This window comes from Mchenga conophoros, linkage group LG22 (assembly GCF_057382185.1).
Source record: "Mchenga conophoros isolate Kocher_MC1m ecotype Shallow Benthic linkage group LG22, M_conophoros_male_GT1.1, whole genome shotgun sequence".
Lineage (NCBI taxonomy): Eukaryota > Metazoa > Chordata > Actinopteri > Cichliformes > Cichlidae > Mchenga > Mchenga conophoros.
This window is the reverse complement of record NC_140546.1, coordinates 18,468,904-18,487,924: the sequence shown is the minus strand read 5'-3', so window position 1 is coordinate 18,487,924 and position 19,021 is coordinate 18,468,904. Positions and strand designations below refer to the sequence as shown.

The window sequence follows — 19,021 nt, the reverse complement described above, 5'->3', positions numbered from 1 at the left end:
ATAGAAATCTCTGAACTGCTATAGAGCCACCAGTATCTGCCCCCTGGCCAGCTTAGGATAGAAAGGTACTGAATCTCCTTCATACTGACATTTCCCTACGAGCAGCTGTTGTTGTCTTTGACTTACAATATGTGACGCTTGCCCTCTGACAAAGAATTTTTATGAACAACCTAAAGCCATTCGCAGAAATGGCTACTGCTGGGCTTGACGTTCTCCCTGAGCCCAATTGACAGAGCCCTAATTAAATATTTAGCAAGCAACTCGCACAAAACAAAATAAGCCCCCCAGACAGATTCTTAAATCAAAAGCAACAACAGGCACCGAGAATTCTAATTAGGTCAAATGTAGGAGTCGAAGTCAACGGTAATTGAGGCAGACAACCAAATAAAAAAAAGATATCAACAAGATTTGGTTTCAGCGTACGCGGCTCCTGTAGTTGTTGGAAGGTGTACGCAGGGGCTTGCCCGATTTAACAGCAGAGCGTGAGTGGGCTTGCTTATCAGGGAGGCAATTGGACAAGTTTAAAGCTTTTTGGGGTCATTACAAAACAGGACAGCGCTGCCAAGGAGACCAATCGACTGGAGACAGAGGGGCAGTAACACGTTTAAAAATGTACTTCCCTTGCCAACTCAAGTGTCACTTTGCTGAGCGGAAAGTTGAAGATTTATATCAGTGAGTAAAACAACACTGCAAACATTTGACACAGGGGATAATTCATCCGATTTTTTACCTCTTTTGACCTGTTTTGACAAGCATTTCTGCCTGGCTGGACTTTTGGTATGGCAGGCTGCTGAATTATTCACATTCATTTTGAAAAGAGCAACAGTGACTCACTAAACACTCACATCTCACAGGGGTTTGTTTAACAAGAAACTTCATAAGCCATCATAAACCCTTTTATTCACTGAAAGAACACCTCCCCACTGGTCTATCACCCTCTCTCTTTTCTCTGAGTAACTCGTAGTTTTCTCGTGACACCCGGCCAAATTCCTTTTTGACTGATGCTTCTGAAAACCCTGCTTCACAAACTCCTAATAGTGGGTGTCAAAAAGGAAAACAAATTATTACGATTAGCGCAGAGGAGCACGGGTTAGAATAAGTGGCAACTTGAATGATATCCTGCTAGCAAAGACAACTGCTGCCGAACAAGCCCGGGCGTCGTGTCATCTGAGAACGATCGGACGGGAAGCGGGGTGGCGAGATCAAATGATAACGGAGGAGACAGAATGAAGTTGAGTGATTGTAGAGCAGGTTAAAAAAAAGCAGGTTTTCAAACATATGATTTAACTGAGATTTATAAAAGTGCTCTGGGCTGAATGAACACACACACACAGACAGACACACACACTTTCTCATTACTGCATAAACAACCGGGCTGTTGGGGTTTGCTCACACACGCAAGGCAGGTCAGCACCTGACTGCGGAGATACAGTCATCAGATGTATCTTTGCGCTCATAAAGTTAACAAAGACCGCCGCGATGAGTAAGGCCATCGCACTGCTGGCAACGCTTTATATGTTGGTGCTGGAGAGCCTCTAAGTCTATAGGCCTGGGGTGAATCACTGCCTCACAATGTCTTGGCTGGCACGAAAGGCTTACATTCGTACTCTTTTAATGAATCAACTCCTTTGAAGTCCCCTTCATAAAAGTACTATTTTATAAAACGGGGGTTAAAACATGTTCATTCAATCAAATATTGGAATATATTCTAAATATTCAATTAAATTAAAACATCTTTCAGAGCTTAATATGTTGGCATGAAAAATGGTAATTAGATTTTTGAGGGGGGGGGGGGGGGTCATATAAACCGATATGAAAATGGGCAAGAGACTCATTAGAACTTCTGGACAGGGGAACTCACACCAGAGCAAACACAGAAATAGCTCATTAACTTTAATTGTGCTCTGAAAATGACTGACGCGTGATGTCCCCACAGAACGCAAACAAATAGGCAGAGGCACATTTCACCAGCCCCACCGCCCCTCCAGCTTTCCATCGCTTTCCCCCTACCTTGCCGCTGCCATACCCCATTCCTCCAAAGAGTTGTTCAACATATGCTGGTTGCACATGAGTGCCCATCTGAGGGGCAGAACGGAGCATCTTGGGGGAAAAAAAGAAAAAAAGAAAAGAGGGCCGGGGATGGGCAAGCGTGGCAGAAAGAGGGGAGGGTCCTAAACTCAAGCCCCTGGAGCTCCTGAGGACCAGGCCAGTGGGGCATTCCAATGGCTGGTCCTATTGGGAAATAGGTGGGGTCTAATCAGATTTTAGGCATGCTTAACTAAGCCCATCGGATCCGCCGCGTGGTGCTCACCTCGACGTCTCGAGAGGATGGGAGGAAGCGAATGATGGGGCTGAGAAGAGAGCGCAAGCTGCAGTACTAAGTAGAGCTATAACTACATTCATGCCATGGGAAAAATCACACAAAGTAAAAAAAAAAGATGGAGACAATCAGGGGCAGAATGTGTCCTTACAACAAAGAATACATGAACAAGAGCTGCATGTGCAAAATCAAAGATATGGTATCAGACAGAGAATCCAATAAAGACCTTAAATACAGCTATGAAAAGAAAAACAAATGGGTTAGCAGACGTATGGGAGTAATTTGTCTGGTGACTTCCTAAAATTCCATATTATGCTATTTATTCAAGTAGCCCTCCGTGCCTGTATACAATTAAAGTGTGGGATAAAGTAAAACAAAAAAGATGGGCAGCTTTATTGCAGGAAAACTCCTTGTATTATCCATTCCCAGACTCTTTTTTTGAGAGTAGAAGCACATACCAAAACTTACTGCCTGGCAATGGGATTTGAAATAGCCCCAAATATAGTGCTCTTCCTTCTAAAATTAGACCTCATAGTGCAGCTATGACCACAAACCAGAACAAAAAGCTCGCAACTATGTGCATTTCTGTAACACGGCATCTGCTTTTGTGCTGTTCAAGGCTATAACTGAAGCATCAAAGGTAAAGAATGGACACTATCATGGCTCGAACTGTTGTGGGAAAGCGCGAGAGGGCCGAGTAGACACAATCTCTCAGCCTCGCTTGAAATCCAAACTCGCCTTCTTCCAGCTACCGTGATTTTCTTTTATCACCACCTCCCTGTCTGTGCTGGTATACCTTCATCTGTCGTCCTCTGTCCGGCATCTTATCACCAGAGAGAGAATAGAGGTCCCACACAGTGCTTCAAGCTGCCACGGGCTGCCACTCTGGACGTGCAAGCGGGTGGCAGCACGGGAAATGCAGACAGACAGCAGAGAGACAGCAAACTGAGAGCTGAGGGAAAGGCCATGATGTGCATTAAAACGGGTAGGAACAACAAGTCGTGAGACTGGCAGCCAGACGAGAAAGGGGAAAAAAAGAAAATAGAGAGCGAGAGAGAGGGGGGACAGTCGGAGAAATGGGCAAACAGGGAGCCCTCTCTTCAGCGCCTCCTGGAATTTGGCCAGCAGCCAGTTCCTCCATCAATAGCACTCAGGGAAATGGAGAGAGAGGAAAGGAAAGGGTGGGTGTAAGCGAGATAGCGAGGTAGGGATGTGGCTACAGAGAGATAGCTTTGACGAGTCAGAAGAAGAGGAGACTGAAGGGTGGCAAATGGCGGAAGAACGGGGCGGGGAAGGGGAAAAGGGTGAGAGGGTTAGGGTGACAGGTAGCGTAGATACTTGGGACAGAAGGGGCAGAGTACAGGAAGGACAAAATGGAAACGGGAGGTAGATGGCGAGAAAGACGGAGACAGATGAAAGGAGCTGTGGGAGAAAAAAGGGGGACTGTGGGCGTGGAGATACATAATCGAGGAGATTGAGCAGCAGGCGGGAGAGAGGAGACAGGAGCTTGCGGAGAAGGCAGTAACCAGAGTCCTATTGATGTGTAATGGAAACCCTGCGTTGGAGGAGGGGGGTGGGGGGGACAAACGGAAGGACAAATGGATGGAGGGAGATAGGGAAAAGTAGGAAGGAAAAAAGAGAAAGAATGTGGCTGCGATGCGTGGATTAATGAGCAGAAGCTGGGATGCAGAAGGGCATAATGCTATTTGATAAATAATGCAGGGAAGGAGGCACGAGAGGCAGGAAGTGTGATGGACACAGACGGACGGCTGCCAGCTAGCAAAAGGTAAAGTGGCTGGGGAGATGGCATGATTACTGGTTATGGACAGGGAGAAGGCTGGGGTGGGCGGGAGATAGACCGGCACGTGCGGCTGATTGACAGGCCGCCACACCTCCCTCTAAAATAGATAGCTGCTGCTGCCACACAGTGACGGAGGAGGGAGGAGAGAGGAAAGGGAGAGGGGATGGAGAGATGCCCAAAGTAGGGCCAAAAAGCTGCTTTAGAAGCTTGGTTTGATGACGACCAGATGCCACGCTTTCAATCAGATCTGAAATAACATGAATTCAATCGTCCATTGACAAAAACACTCTGAAAAGCTTGATTTTTTCAGCGTTCTGTCATTGGGATTAAAAAGAAAATGCCAGTCCAAGAAAATGGACTGTTTGTCATTTTCAGTTTAAATAATCACAGTTTTACAAATTTCGCTCTTTAAATTTTTTTGTCAATTAAGTAAATAAGCAAGGAATTTCCTGCCTTGCATCATTTCATCAATGTCCTATCCAAAATGGCTGATACTTCCACACAGACGACGACGCCTGCATGAGGCTGAAAAGTGCGGCACATGTCTGGCCCCAAAATATGCCCAGTCTCTCTAACCCGCAGTCCTCTAAAACAGCAGGGGCTGCCCATTCAGGATGTAGTGCATGCTGAGTGTGATCCTCCAAAATGGCTGACAGTTTCACCACAATGTCTGTGCGAGAGAGGAAACTGTGCCGCTCGCACTGCCTCCAAATCCTCGCTAACCCACGGTGCTCTAAAACAGCAGGTCCCGTCTATTCAGCCCGACTCCCTTTTGTGTCAGTGCGGGCTGCTGTCGTTACCCCCGGTGCGACAGGCTGCCAACGCTTTCTAATGAGTCATTTTTATTCAGGCGATAAGGTCAGCTACCCGCGGCGGCTTAAAAGGCCCTGAGGAGCTCTGGAGTGGCAGCTATGAGATGCCAGACAGACGCACGGAGATGTACTGGCACACAAGGAGGGGAGGGAGGGGGTGGCACTCAGAACCACTATGGACAGAAACACTAAAGGATTTTTATTTTATTTTTTTTTAATCTTTGTGTTTAATAAAGAAAAAATGGCAAAAATAAGAAACGAGGAAAAGGAATAAGCTACATTTCAAAAGAGGTTCCCACCTCCCCGTTTATGCCCGTCTCTCTTTCTGCCGAGCTGGAAGACTGGGCGTGAACTTTCAGAGGCTCTTTTTTCCCTCCTGGTTTCTTTCTTTCCACGTCTGGGTTGTGTTAATGTCAACTGAGAATAGCTTCTGAGGCACGTGTGAAGTTCAAATCACCGCTGTTGGCTGGCTAAGGGCTTTTGTGTGTGTGTGTGAGTGTATGTGTGTGTAGGAACACCAGTGTCAAACAAAGACATGGTGGCAGCTTGGTTCAAAACAAGCTGTTCATCCCCCCTGTGCACTCACTCTTCTCATGTTGTTTCAGCCTCTCTTTTTTAAAAAAAAAAAAAAAACACACAAATTCCCTCAACTGTTTCTGGAGCAGGCTTCGACCATGGGATTGGATTTATGTCTTTAGTAAGTAATTTCGGGTATTAACTCAAGTTAAGGCTTCTGATAGGCTCGTGTTTTAATGAGCCCTGACCCCAGGATGGGTGTAAATGTGTAAAGCTATTGAGTGGAGGTGGAATTAACAACACCTATACACGTGTTTTGTTGTGTGTGGCACTGCTGGAGACCTCATCTGTGTCCCTGTGTTTGATGCACAAACAACTTTTTCAGAAACAAGAGGGAAATGCTTTCAGCTCTGAGGATGTGACACTGGCCCGAAAGACGGCCCAGTGACCAGAAACAAAAAGGATAATGAATGAAAATGAAAAAAAAAAACAAAAAACTAGCAACTGTGACATTTTCCCCCCTCAAAACATGACTGCAGCCATTCTTTGCCTCTGATTCTGTCACAACAGCGTGACAGTTTTCAGCTTCGCACACCTTCTGCACAGTTTCTTTTTACTGTGGCAAGCTGTTAACAGCACACTAATTGGTTTCATTTGTTTTTCTCTCTTTGCAAAGTCATCAGCTACATAAAGAGCACAAACGGGACTTTTCCACTAGAGGAACCATTATCCTTGAGTAGGACCCTTGGAGGAACTTTGTGTGTTTCTACTAAAAACATCCCTGCTCTCGCACTCGTACCTTTTAAAGGTTTGGGGATCTTTGGAGGTGGTGTAGAAGTGTCACCTGTGCCTCACTTTCTATCCTATTACCACCGTTTTTGCATGACTACCACCTAATGGACTGGAGCGGAGCAGTTTCAGCAAATTTTCAGATGGGTTATTTTGAGGATCTAAGTCATTTCTCTGGACCTTTATTTAGACCCTTGTCCCCGCAGTAGAAACACAACAAGTCCCTACAAAAGGTTTTAACCTACAGGGAAAGATAATCAGTTCTCCAAGAGTTCTCAATTCCATTAACAAAACAGCCAGTCCTGTGTGCTTAAGGGTTAATCTGTAGTATACAGCAAACTTGCATATGTATAATCACTTACTGAATGCTGCTGATGTGAACAAATAGGCCAGTTTACCTTATTTCACACTTTAACACTGATTAATTCAGCAAAGTATTACTGCTGTACAGTATACACCTACACATCTACTCAATCTGCTCTTTTGTAGCACCCAACCCAGAGACAGTAACAAAAGAAAATGTTAGTGCAAAGATGAGCTATGCAGTATTGCATTTACCTCCTTAATGCTCTCCTTAGAGCATTAAGGAGGTGGACTTAAACCCACCATTAGAGTTTGTGGTTCCATCCCCATCCAGCTGCCGTTTTTGTGCAGTCCTAAACTCCTTTAGGGAGAGGTAAAGCACCTTTCGCATAACCCGCTCCTCCGACCACGGGATCCCATCACTGTCATCCTGTGAAGATATCAAGAGGGTGAAAATGGATTAGTATAAGCCCTCATCGCAGAGAAAAACCACAAGCAATGTGCATTTCCCCATTTTCTCTAACCATTAACTCTGTTTCTGTTCACATCATGTTTTGGAAAGAAAAAAAAAAAAACTTGGCAGACAAGAACATGAAAAGCACATAATAAAAGACAGTATTTGTAAGTTGGACAGCTGTTTATGGCGGGCCATTTCCTTTGTTTCTTTTTGCAGGGCAACAGAACTTCCAAAGTAGTGTGGCGTTAGGTCAAGGTCAGGAAATGCTCACAGGGCAGCCAGGCTTAGATTTGTCTCAAAACAAAAGAAAGCTAAAACTAACGTCAACAAAGTCTGTACATTTTCACATTTTTATGAGGAGATAACCACATAATTACTCAGCACATTCAGTGTAGCATAAAAACTCCAAAAATGACCAAGAATTAAGGAATTACTTAAGGGGGGGGGAAAAGTTGTTTTTTTAGCTAAACTATGAACAAGCTATTACAATTAGACAATGAAAACTGAAAACTAATTTTAAATTATTTTATGAATAGTTAACGCAGAAATAAGGAATGCAATTTTTTTAAACAGATGGTCAAAACAGAACAAAACGGCTAGTTTGATTAAAGTACTTGTAAAAGTTGAAATTTTTAGCTAACACTGTGGATAAACAAACGAATGTATTAGCAAGACACAGTGGATATTTGTAATAATATTAGATAAAATTATGAAACTTGTAAATTATTTAGCTAAAAATATGGCGTTAGCAATGTAACAATGACCTAACAGAGTGGAGAAACAGTTAAAGCTGTTAGCTTACAATACAAACTAAATATAGCTAAATCAAGAAGAACATCAGATAAATAATCCGAGTTTTGGGTGACGGCTGTGCTAATGTGTGAGGAGTTATGATAGATTTAGTAAAGAGAGGAGAAAAAACAAATAAAAAGATCCGAGTACAATGGGGACTCCCTTCCATATTGTTCTTATTGCATCCTTCCCCAACATCTCTCACTACATAGTGACATTAGCATGACACACTATTAGCATAACATAGCATTAGCTTACACACGGGGCAACACATTTGCATAACAATACATTAAGGGGTCGCATTTTCCCCACAACGCCGTGATCGGAGAGCATTAAAGCGATGAATAGGTAGGAAGCAAATGAAAAAGGCATCATGGGACTGCGAGTTTATGCGTTGCTAATCTCTCCCTGTGAGAACGAGACAAAAGTTGTTATTGTCAAAAGAGGTCACCAGGAGTCACACATGCACACACACACACACACACACACACACACACACACGCACGCACGCGCACAACACATCCTTCTCCGAGACATGACCCATTCAACTCGGTCTGGGCAACAAACACAAGATGGTTGAATTTGCAGCACATGGAGGGAAAGTTATTGGAAACACTCATTGCTGGCACAGAGTTTTAACGGCTTATTGGAAAAAAATATTCCAGCGCAAAGAGCATTCTTAAAAGGGTCTTTAGTGAGTGTCCAACAGCAATCACCATACTTCTTTCCTCCCTTGCTGCTTACACTCATTGCTCTGACAGCTGTGTTTGATGTCGAACAACGCTAATGACTAAAGGAAATGAGATTAGGACATGCGCAACAACAAAGAGGTATTAATAAATAATGGAAGCTGGAAATAGCTTTTCTCTACTCGAGTCATGGGGCGAGTGGTTTTCAGCTGTTAAGTATCAGAAAAGAAAACATTTGCTGCTTTTATGTAACCAAAAAAAACCGTAATGTATGCTAATTATCTGAATTAAAAGCACATTTCTAGTCCTGTCGACCCATCTCAGCAAGCACATTTCCTTCTGTCTGAGTCAAATGTAAAGAGGCAGACTTGTGTGGGAGCACACTGTTTGTTCATCCAGTTGACTCAGACCACTGGAGCTGGCCCTGCTAAGTGGCTGGCGGACACTGCATTATTGGGTGCATTATTTTAAAAATAAATATTTAAAATTCCACATCGAGAAAAAAAAATTATAATAACACTCATATCAAACTGTTTTACTGCTGCAAGATAACAACGATAGTATTAAAACAAATTCTAAAAGATAAATAAATAAAAAGTCCCAAAAAGGAAAGAAAAAACAGAAGCAGGGGAGTAAAGATGACGAGCTGTGGGAACACAAACTGTACTTCTGTGTGCGTGGAAGATAGAGAGCGATGTAATCTTATCCTACTGGTATGGATTCTCCCACAGGCGAGTGAATAAGCCCGTTGTTTCCGACTCCTGGGGTCGGAAATGTTCTCTACACACAATCAAACATGCAACTGAGATATGATAGGAAGGAGCAGAAAATAGTGTGAAAGTGGTGGGTTGCCTTTACACAACTTTATTTAAAAAGGAAAAAGAAATAAGCCAGCACAGTACAAATTTTGGATTACAGGCCAGATGCCAACTTCAGCGATATGGTGTCTAATTTAAATCTTATTAAAAGGTCGCAGAGATATCTTGAGTGTTTTCTGTTGATACGACTGTAACACTGACAAAACTGAAGATTCTCTTTGTTGTTTCCGTCTCTTCGGTGGATAAAAATAAGCTCCTGCCTTTGTTTTGATTTCTGAGGTCTGCCCGGGGACCCTTCGGGGAAAGGCCTCAAGAGCTGGTGAGGGGAAAGGTGGGCAAATATTAAAACCTGAGTGTCTGCACATGATGGAGCTGGTGGGTGACAGCCATGTCTGCCTTTATACAAGACACACACTCGCACGTGCACACACACACGCGCTCGCATGTGCACACACACACACACACACACACACACACACACACGCTTGCATGTGCACACACACACACACACACGCTTGCATGTGCACACACACATGCAAGCAGACCTCCCAGTGCACTGATGCTTCGCAGCCTCTGACAGAGGGTGATCGGGTATTTTTTGGGGGCGTAACGTGCAGTCACTCATTACACTGTCGCGCGTGCGCGCACACGCACACACACACACTAGAGAGACAGATAGTGGGAAGTATTCAATTATGCCATTTTCTCCTGTAGTTAATGTCATCTAATCCATTCACTGTGTGTGCATGCGAGTGTGTCTGTGTGTGCATGTGTGCAAAAGCCTGCCAGGTAAGCACCAATTACCTAGACAGCTCACTAGCACTCTTTCCCTCCATGGTGTGGCAGAAGGCCAAATGTACACACACACACACACACACACACACACACACACACACACACACACACACACAGCACTGACAGTATATCTCAGGGTTACAAATGCTCTCATATACAGATTCTATGGCTCGACACGCACACAAAAACACCAGACACAGCTGCATTGGGAGAAAAAAAATGACCTTAAAGTTCATCTGTATTTCTTTTCCTCTCTGTTTCGCTGTGGTTTCCTCACAGTAGTTGGCAGATTGCCACAGATATTTCCTGCACTGTGTACACATGCGAGACTGGGGAAAAAAAAAAATGCAGGGAAGAAATGCTGACCGACTTTTTACCGAGGGGAGAAACGAAAAGAAAAAAAGTGACGGTTAAAGCTGTGCTCCGATGCAACTGCTCTAACCTAAAACTTCCCAATACTTGCTCATAGCTGCACGAGATCAATTAAACACGTTTCCACAGCCATTTTCTGACCCAAGACAAAAATGGGCCTTCTGATCACAAGAACCTGCCTGCATGTGTGCGTGTTTGACAAAATGTTGGTCAGCATTACAGAAACCCTCCATAACCATATACATCGTGTTACCAGAGGACAAGCTTAGCATGAGACAAGAAGAGAAACATCTACTCAAACAACCAAAACGAGCTGCACCTCACTTTCCCTGACAAACACAGCACACCGTGCGTGTGCACGTATGTGTGCGCCTGCGCTTGTGAGGCATTGCCAGAACTCTTCAGAGACCGCTTTTACACAGAGCTACCTGGCACTGACACACACATCTACCCTACAACTAGCTCCCACCAGGCTAGTGGAATTCCACTAATGAGCGCGGGGACCTTTTCGGTGCACACAGTGCGTATGTATAACCAAGTGATGCCTCAGGATAATTGTGCGCTTACTGTCACCGAGCAACCCCACCCCCAACTCTTTTGTAATACACAGGTAAGCCATCCTACAAAACACACACAGATACACATAAATGCAGGCGGATAGGTTTAAAGCATCCATAGGGATAATGCGCATGAAAAAGTGTGTCATATAAGATCATTACATCTCTTATGTCCTGTGATGTTGCTCTCAATTTAAGTATGAAGTACAGCTCTAAAAGGAAAGAAAAAACAGCTTAACCACTGGGCTTCTTAAAATACTTTTTCTGCTCCATTTCCTGACATTATCCTGGAGCTGGCTTAAACGGCTCAAAGTATAACTGGAGCCCATCTTAAAGGTGGGCAACAGTAGCCAGGCAAAACTAGAGTTTTGCCAACAACCGAATAATCCCGGTCAACACAGGTGTATAAACAGAACTGCGCAAATGTTTAAAAGCAGTCTTGCACTGTGCCAGGCATAAGCCCTCAAGAGTCTGCGCAGGATTACATCCATCGCTGCATCAGCACCAGCTCATTAGCTGGATAAAAAGTGGCGCCGGTTCCACTTCATAAGTCCAGCCCCCGTTCAAATGCTCCTCTCTGCAAAGCAGGCAAATCCAATAACCCAGAATGGAGACTGAACACATGTTCTAAATGTGGTGTAAGACACCAGGGTAGGGGCAGAGAGTTGGAGAGGAGGATGGGGTTCTGAATCTTCTGGGCATCCACTCAAAAAGTTGAAAGAAAAAAAATTTTTACTTGAGCATTCAGTGGGAATAAACGGTGACAATACAGATCTCCTCAGAGACCATATTTAACTCCCATATTAAAATATCACACGCAAACAATGGATTCATTTCGCACAACAAAAGCATGTTGAACACCAGCCCAGTCTGATTTCATTACCAGTATAAAAATACCCCAGTGCCACAAACTCAAAGCTGTACTTTGCCAGTGTTTTGTTAAGTACTTTTTTTAGAAGTGTGTGTGTGTGTGTGTGTGTGTGTGTGTGTGTGTGTGTGTGTGTGTGTGTGTGTGTGTGTGTGTGTGAGTGAGAGAGAGAAATTACTTATTACAACATGAAGCAAAATACGCACACACAGAAGCTGCCTTTAACACAGAGACTCACTGTTTATCCCTGGTGCTGCTACAGAAGAGATGATTAAACCCAATACGTGCTTTCTCTTTTTATCATCAAGATGATATACAACTCATGAATAACTAAAAACACAAGAGAGCTACATGTAAGCGACACCACTACTGAATGAACACAACTCGTTAGCATTTCAGTCTACCGCACGTATAAATCCGCACACTTGCGTGTGCATACATTTCTGTGCAAGTGTGGGTGTGCGTGCGTGTGTACAAGCTAGCGGTTCTATAAATAGCTTTGTGCTGCTGCCGACTGTGCGGATGTCACAGCAGAGGAATGTGGGCCATGCGCAAGCTGCGATCCACTCTACAAAACTGGCCCAAAAAAATCTGTTATTCTAACACATTTCCTGTTGGAGCACGGACGGAGCAATAGCAGGACAGATAGATGGAGGAGAAATGCTATTTTAGCAGAGCCTGGGATTTTGTTTTCTAGTAGTCGGGGACGGTCCCTACACCACTACTACCCATCTCTTTTCCTTTCTGCACATGTTGAGCTTTCTTACCACTAACACATGGTCCCCAGATGACTGCAAGGACTCGACTGCTGAGGGTTCACAAGTAGTGCAGATGACGTTGATAACAATTATTTAATTCCCAAATACATGACTGGGGCCTCTCTCGCATTCATGACCAAGCGTTTCTGGATCTGAAACATTTAACCCATTAAAAAGACAAAAACCAGCGACAGAGTGGCAATGGGAGTACTGATGAGGCTGCAAAAGGTTCAAATTATGTCCGACTGAGCACTGCTGGGACTCCTTGTGAGTGACGGATACATATGCAGTATCTAAGCAGTGCAGTGATTCACTTAAAAAGAAAATAAAGAAAAACTTTCTGAAGCTTATTTCCAACGTCGAGTGTAAACAGTGGCAGCTGTTCCCTAAAAATCCCACTTGTCCTCATCCTACATCAGCAAGATCAACTAAAACCAGGCCAGCTTCCTTAAGCATGAAGCATGTGTTTGCGTTGAAAATTTACATTCCGATCCTAACTACATCCTGGTCCCCACTTCCCTTACAGCTTCAAGTACACCGGATGCTTAGCTCAGCTTGGACCTCAGAGAATAGCCGAACGGAACAAGGTTTCGGGGGTTGCCTGGGACAAGGGGCCCTATATAATCGCCTCATTATACCACAAGCTCACTGCAATGGAATGTGTGTCTGTGTGCACACACACGCACATCTGTACAGCCAAAGGGGCCTTCCCTCTTCCCTTTAAACTAGTCATGCTGGGATAGCCCTAGCACTTTCAGAGTATTTCCATCTGCAGAAGAAGAGAGAGGAAACAAATGCACAAAGACTACAAGATGCCTCCTGTGATAACGTGAAGACTTTAAAAATCGAGATCTTCCCGTGGGCAGAAATGCTGTTGAACGTCACTTTGTCGACATTCAGCAGATCAACGTTTCTCCACGAGAACAAAATGCCTTCCGTCTGGTCACGACGGCCGCTCGTGCTGAGCCGGGCTCGGTATGAGACGCGCGCCAACCTCCTGCGTCTCCCCGCTGTCAATCATATCAGCTGTCTGCATTTCCACATTCACGCACGCACGCACCGTCTGAATCTGAGCGCACGTAAGTGACAGACTGCCAGAGCTATTCAGCCCTGTCGAGCATTAAATGCTATCAGGCTGGTAAAAGTGGAGCACGGAGAGTGAGACAGAGAGAGAGAGATGGAATGAGGGTGGGAGCTTTTAACACACACACACACACACACACACACACACACACACACACACACACACACACACACACACACACACACACACACACACACACACACACACACACACACCTTAATTTGACTGAAAGAAATAAATGTCACAGAGCTTTGAAGAGCCTGTATGTGTGTCTGTGTGCATCTCCATTAAGCCCACTAAATAAAAATGTTGCTTCTCATGGATGGAGGGCAATTTACCTCGTTTCTGCATCTACTTCAGTCCACATTAACATGCCAAAAAAAAAGGACCGGTACTCCTACAAGGCATGTGCCAATGACCCTCAAACAACCATGAAAAAGCAGAGAAGAAGAAACAGCACATAATATTACATAAATTCCAGCAGCACCAGCTACATGAGCAGGTGAAGCCTCTTCTGAATTCTGGGCCGTTAGCCTAATTCTTCTATATCCTGGAACACCGACTCAAGCTTCCTAACAGCATGTGGAAGCAGTTGTAGGTTTTCTACTCTGTGCGCGTCATACCACACCACACTGGAGGAGCATTAGCCGAAAAAAGAAAAAACCTGCACTCAAAGCTTTGACTGTCGCCAAGCTGAGACAGGACAGCAGAACTGCTGCTGAGGGAATTTTAAGTGTCTCTCATAAAGTGAAATGTTCAAGGAGTGGCGTGGTATCAACTTTGCAGTGGCTTCACAGCCTTGTTGCCATGGCTTTTAGGGCTCAGATGAGGAACATTCTTCATACTGTGAAGTTACATTTGGTAGGCTGAGCCACGCTGAGCCACGTCTGGCCTTACAATAGGCCAAAACACATCAAAACGCCTCATGATAGGAATTGTGCATTAAGATATAATATTAAAAGAAAAACAAAAAAAACAAAACACTGTGCGCGTGTGTATGTACACACCAGTGTGCAGACTTTCCCTCTTTGATCTGACAGACTGCACAACAAATGGCTCTCGTTTAATAATAACAGCCTCATTCAACACATTTACTCTCCAACTCTGTCACAATATCAGTTTCACTTTGGCTGCACGCCGCTGACCAGAGGTTTAACTCATTTCTGTACACCACGCGTGCACAAACACACACGCACGCTCTCCAACTGTGGTCACGTGCAGTAAGCTCTGATCAACGGCGCTACCCAACACGCTGCCATTCATCACGGCGGCTGCTACGTCGCCCTGCTGTTCCGCCAGGATCCCTGAAGAATCTGCTGCTGATCGCATCCAACAGAGCTCCATTTCAAAACACACAGACATTAGGTATGGCTTCTTATCAATGGCAACAGCTTACTTCATTAACTAAGGAAATGTGCTCTTAGGTTCCGATCAGAATGTTCGGCACTAGTTGCCGAGTGCGTGATTATGACAGCCATCGCGTGCATTTATCATTGAAAATATGGTAAGAAAGTGTCGTAAGATGTAAGATTGTATGAGGCCGCAAAGCAGATGGATGGGTAAGGTATCAGGCAGTCAGAACAGTTCTTGAAAATTATTGTAAGATTTTACAGACACAGACTTTAAATGAGAACAGAAAAACCTTCCAGGCCAAAGTAATCCTATGAAATGATGAGTGGAATCTTAGTTAGATAATCGATGTAAATGCCAGAGGGAAAATGCAAAGTGGGATCATTTCCACAGGTGTGCGTTAGCCTCGTCGCGCAGCTGCTTGCCAGCTACCACGACACTTTGTTTTGTAAGATTTAGCACAAGCTTCTATATGATCAATTTGGTTTCTCATAATTGGTTTTTCGAATGATTTAATGCTCTCTAGGGTCAAAAACTAACTAGGCATGATGATGATCATGAACAAGTCGCCAAAGATGAGTAACCAAAACAAACTGAAAAAACAGCAGACAGACAGAAACACGACTCCCTCGGTTTATTCGTTTAACTGCAGTGATGCAGCCCATAGCTTTTACTAGCCGCCAGCTTTAATTTGACAGATTCTAGTGCTGTTAAGAGCTCTTATGATACTGCTAGAGACAAATAGTGCTAAATGCTTGCTGCGGTCTGATGTGCATGTCCCGTGCACACAAATTCACATGCCTAATATGCATGAAGAAACTGTAGGCCTACATTAGACTGTATAGACATATCGTGCTAGAGTTGAAGCCCCCCCCCCCCCCCTCCTACAAACAAGGAGGGGACAGGAAGGCAGAAACAGGAAACACAGTAACCTCATTAGCCTCATGCCTCGTCTGACAGGAACAGCCTGCAGGCTCACAGGCCTCGTACGAATACACAGAAAACCACCAGCCTTTGGTCAGTTTATGCAGCACCCGTCTGCTACTGGGGGAAGACGTCTTCTGTAGGAAACCAAGTTGCTGTGAGGGCAACACCTCAGGGAGACTTTTTGTTTTGTTTTCTCCGTGTTAGCCTTACATAGCCACGCTCTGAGAGAGCACCACAGGATTACATCTGGAATCCAGTTCGGTAAAGCTGTAAACAATCAGACAGGAAGAAGCACACAAGTGCCATCAAGAACTGGGTCTACTTTAAAAACAACAACTCATACCCCGAGGCACGAACCTCATTTGGTCTTATTCTGCACAGGCACGGTGAGCTGCTTTTACTAGAAAAGACACATTAATCTCTCACCACCACCACCTTTCCACAGCTATGGCACTGAAAGGATATTGAGCGTGTGAAAGAGAGCACGACTTGCCCACATAAAGGAAAAGTTACATGATGTGTGCATTGCCAGAGAGGGGTCAGATCAACCCGGATGAATACTGGAGGTCGGCGGGGGGGGGGGGGGGGGGGGGGGGGGGGGGATGACGACTCAGATATCGAAAGTATCGATACCAACGCTGGTATCGGTATTGTGATTGATACTAGTGCGATAGGATCAATACTCTCTTTCCATCCTCCAAGTTCAGTAGGTTGTTCACTGAACTGTGTTTAATAAAATTCTTTTGGAAATTAAAAAATAAATAATGCTGCAAAGATGCACTCGGGGAAATGTCACATCACTTTTATTTATAGCCTATAGCACAGTAAAACATCAGAAACTCACACAAAGTGCCTTTAAGAGAGGCGTTTTTACATTCCAGGTCTCCAAAATAACAGTTTTGTGGTGTGTGTTTACTTGCCTTAGCTAATTATTGTGAAAATGAAAGATTACAGCGATTTAGTGGCTATTAAAACATTTTCAGAATTCACAAATTAACAAGTCTATACATCATACTGCATAAGCGGCCTTTATAGGTTAAAAGCATCAATATTGGTATCAGCAATACTGGTACTGTATTTACTTGGTATGAGACCGATACCAAAAAAGAAGTAGAAAAAGAACCTCTTGCTGACCACAGAGACAACTACATTTAAAAAAAGTTTTTATTATCTGAATTCTGCTTGCATCTCTTCAAATTCAACAAATGTGGATGATCTCTGACCCTGCTTTGCTCATCTTTAAGGCCCCTTCTTGCATCTCTTCCAACCAAAATAACCAGCGTCTAATATGCTCAAAAGGTAGCGCCTTTTGTTGTGAAGTGAGTCGATTCAGGCTTTAAAAAGCTTGTGTTTGTGTGTGCTGATGCACTACAGTGGTAGCCTTGGCCCAGGCTGGTCAATGAAGTCGGATGCGGTCATTGTAGCTACAAAAGTGACTTAAAATATCCCTTTTCACACCTTCAATGCTCATGTGCTTTCACACTCGCCACTCTACACAAACCATTTTTAGGTATTGTGACAATTTGTTCTGAAATTTAAAAAAGAAAAAAGGAAAAAAAGCAGTCCTGTGGGTTAAAATAAAATGGGTTTAGAAACTTGCCTACTTTTCAGAGATCTTTTTGAGAGATAGTATTTTCCATCCGCTGAAGATTAAGTGAGCCTCGTCAGTGAAATCAAGGGCCATTGGTCGACACTCAGAAATCACCTAATGCGTTTGAAATTGCTGTATTCGAAAACAAAACTGTTCCACAAACAAAATTACTGTTATTACTTTTAGACAGTGGAAACCGTCCAGCGATGATGTAACACCGTGATTTTTGGCTCGCCCTCTGCGCTACATCCTTTTTGACTCGAGCCGTTTTTCACACTGCAGCGCATGTGTGAAAAACGGCTCGCAAGAATGAAAACGTTCGACGCAGTCACATGGATCTTAAACCTGACAACTCCCTGGTACGAAGTCTGCGCGAGGCCTGACTGTCCTGTGCTCTGCACAGCAAGCAACAGTCTGTATTAATAGTCTGTGAGAGGTCATATTGTGTCCTGCTTTCTTGCGCTAGTCAGGAAGCTTCTCAGTTTCCTCAAGTTCATGTGCGAGAACGGTTTCAGTCAGCACAGGCATCACATACTGTGCCAAAGTGTGAGTGTGTGTACAGTGGTCCCTCTACAACCTTAGCGATGTTTACCTTGAAACCCTTGCTCAGCATCCTTATGCAAACCTCTATAGTCATACAAGGATAAGTCGAGTTTTTTGCAGCAGTTTTGATGACACAAACTAACAAGAAGAGGGGGAAAAAAAACAAAAAACAAAAGCAACTTGCCAGACTCAGAGATGCGTTGCTAGGAAAGGTGTAGGAGACAAGTGAGCAAGCAAAGGAGTGATGGAAGGCCTGCTTTTCTTTGCTAGTCTGTCATGCACCCCCCCCTCCGTTACTGCATGCCGCAGTGCTAGGTAATACACTGCCCAGTGTCATTTATTAGGATGGATGGCAGTCCTGAAATGGCCTGGATCTGTGCGAGAGGAGAGGAGAGGCTCTTGTGTGGCCACTCTGGGCCTGGTGCCGGGTGGCATTGGTTGGCATCACCCCCTCTGCAGCTGGTAGCAATATTAACCCGCCTGTTGGCAGACGGCTGGTGGGGCCGCGCGGGCAAAGGAGCAAGCCAGACAGGAGGTGGGGTGAGTGTGTGTCCTGAGTTGCCCTCTGTTGGTCCTGATGCGTTTGCACACTTGTGGGTAAGTCACTTGAGGGTTAGTCTGACTTTGTGTATCCAACTTCACAGACATGCTCTGGGTGTGGTGTGTGGCTACGGGAGCCTGCATGTAGCTGCTTGTAGTGGTAGGTGGCGTGAGGATCCAGACCATAAACAAACCAAGCTGAGATGGGATGAGAACATGACAAAATATTGGCTAAAGATCCAAAGTCCCATTTAAAAAAAACAAAACAAAAAACACTGCAGGCCTACATGGAACATACTAAGTCATAAAAAGCTCGGGCGAGCTTCTCTCAGAGGTTTT

At 44.4% G+C, this 19,021-nt stretch overlaps 1 protein-coding gene across 2 annotated transcripts in view; it reads right to left on the bottom strand.

The window, feature by feature from the left end:
- Nucleotides 1-19,021, bottom strand: part of jarid2b (jumonji and AT-rich interaction domain containing 2b) — a 106,855-nt gene that overhangs the window by 51,109 nt on the left and 36,725 nt on the right. Inside the window, exons 1-2 of one of the 2 annotated variants that reach the window (XM_085262943.1) lie at nt 8,079-8,238; nt 6,845-6,971 (exon numbers count right to left, since the gene is read on the bottom strand). In XM_085262943.1, the coding sequence (XP_085119069.1) occupies nt 6,845-6,971; nt 8,079-8,165 (214 nt within the window). In that variant the 5' untranslated portion in view covers nt 8,166-8,238. Of the gene's footprint in view, nt 1-6,844; nt 6,972-8,078; nt 8,239-19,021 lie in introns of those variants that run through there. The other variant, XM_085262942.1, reaches the window with a different exon arrangement.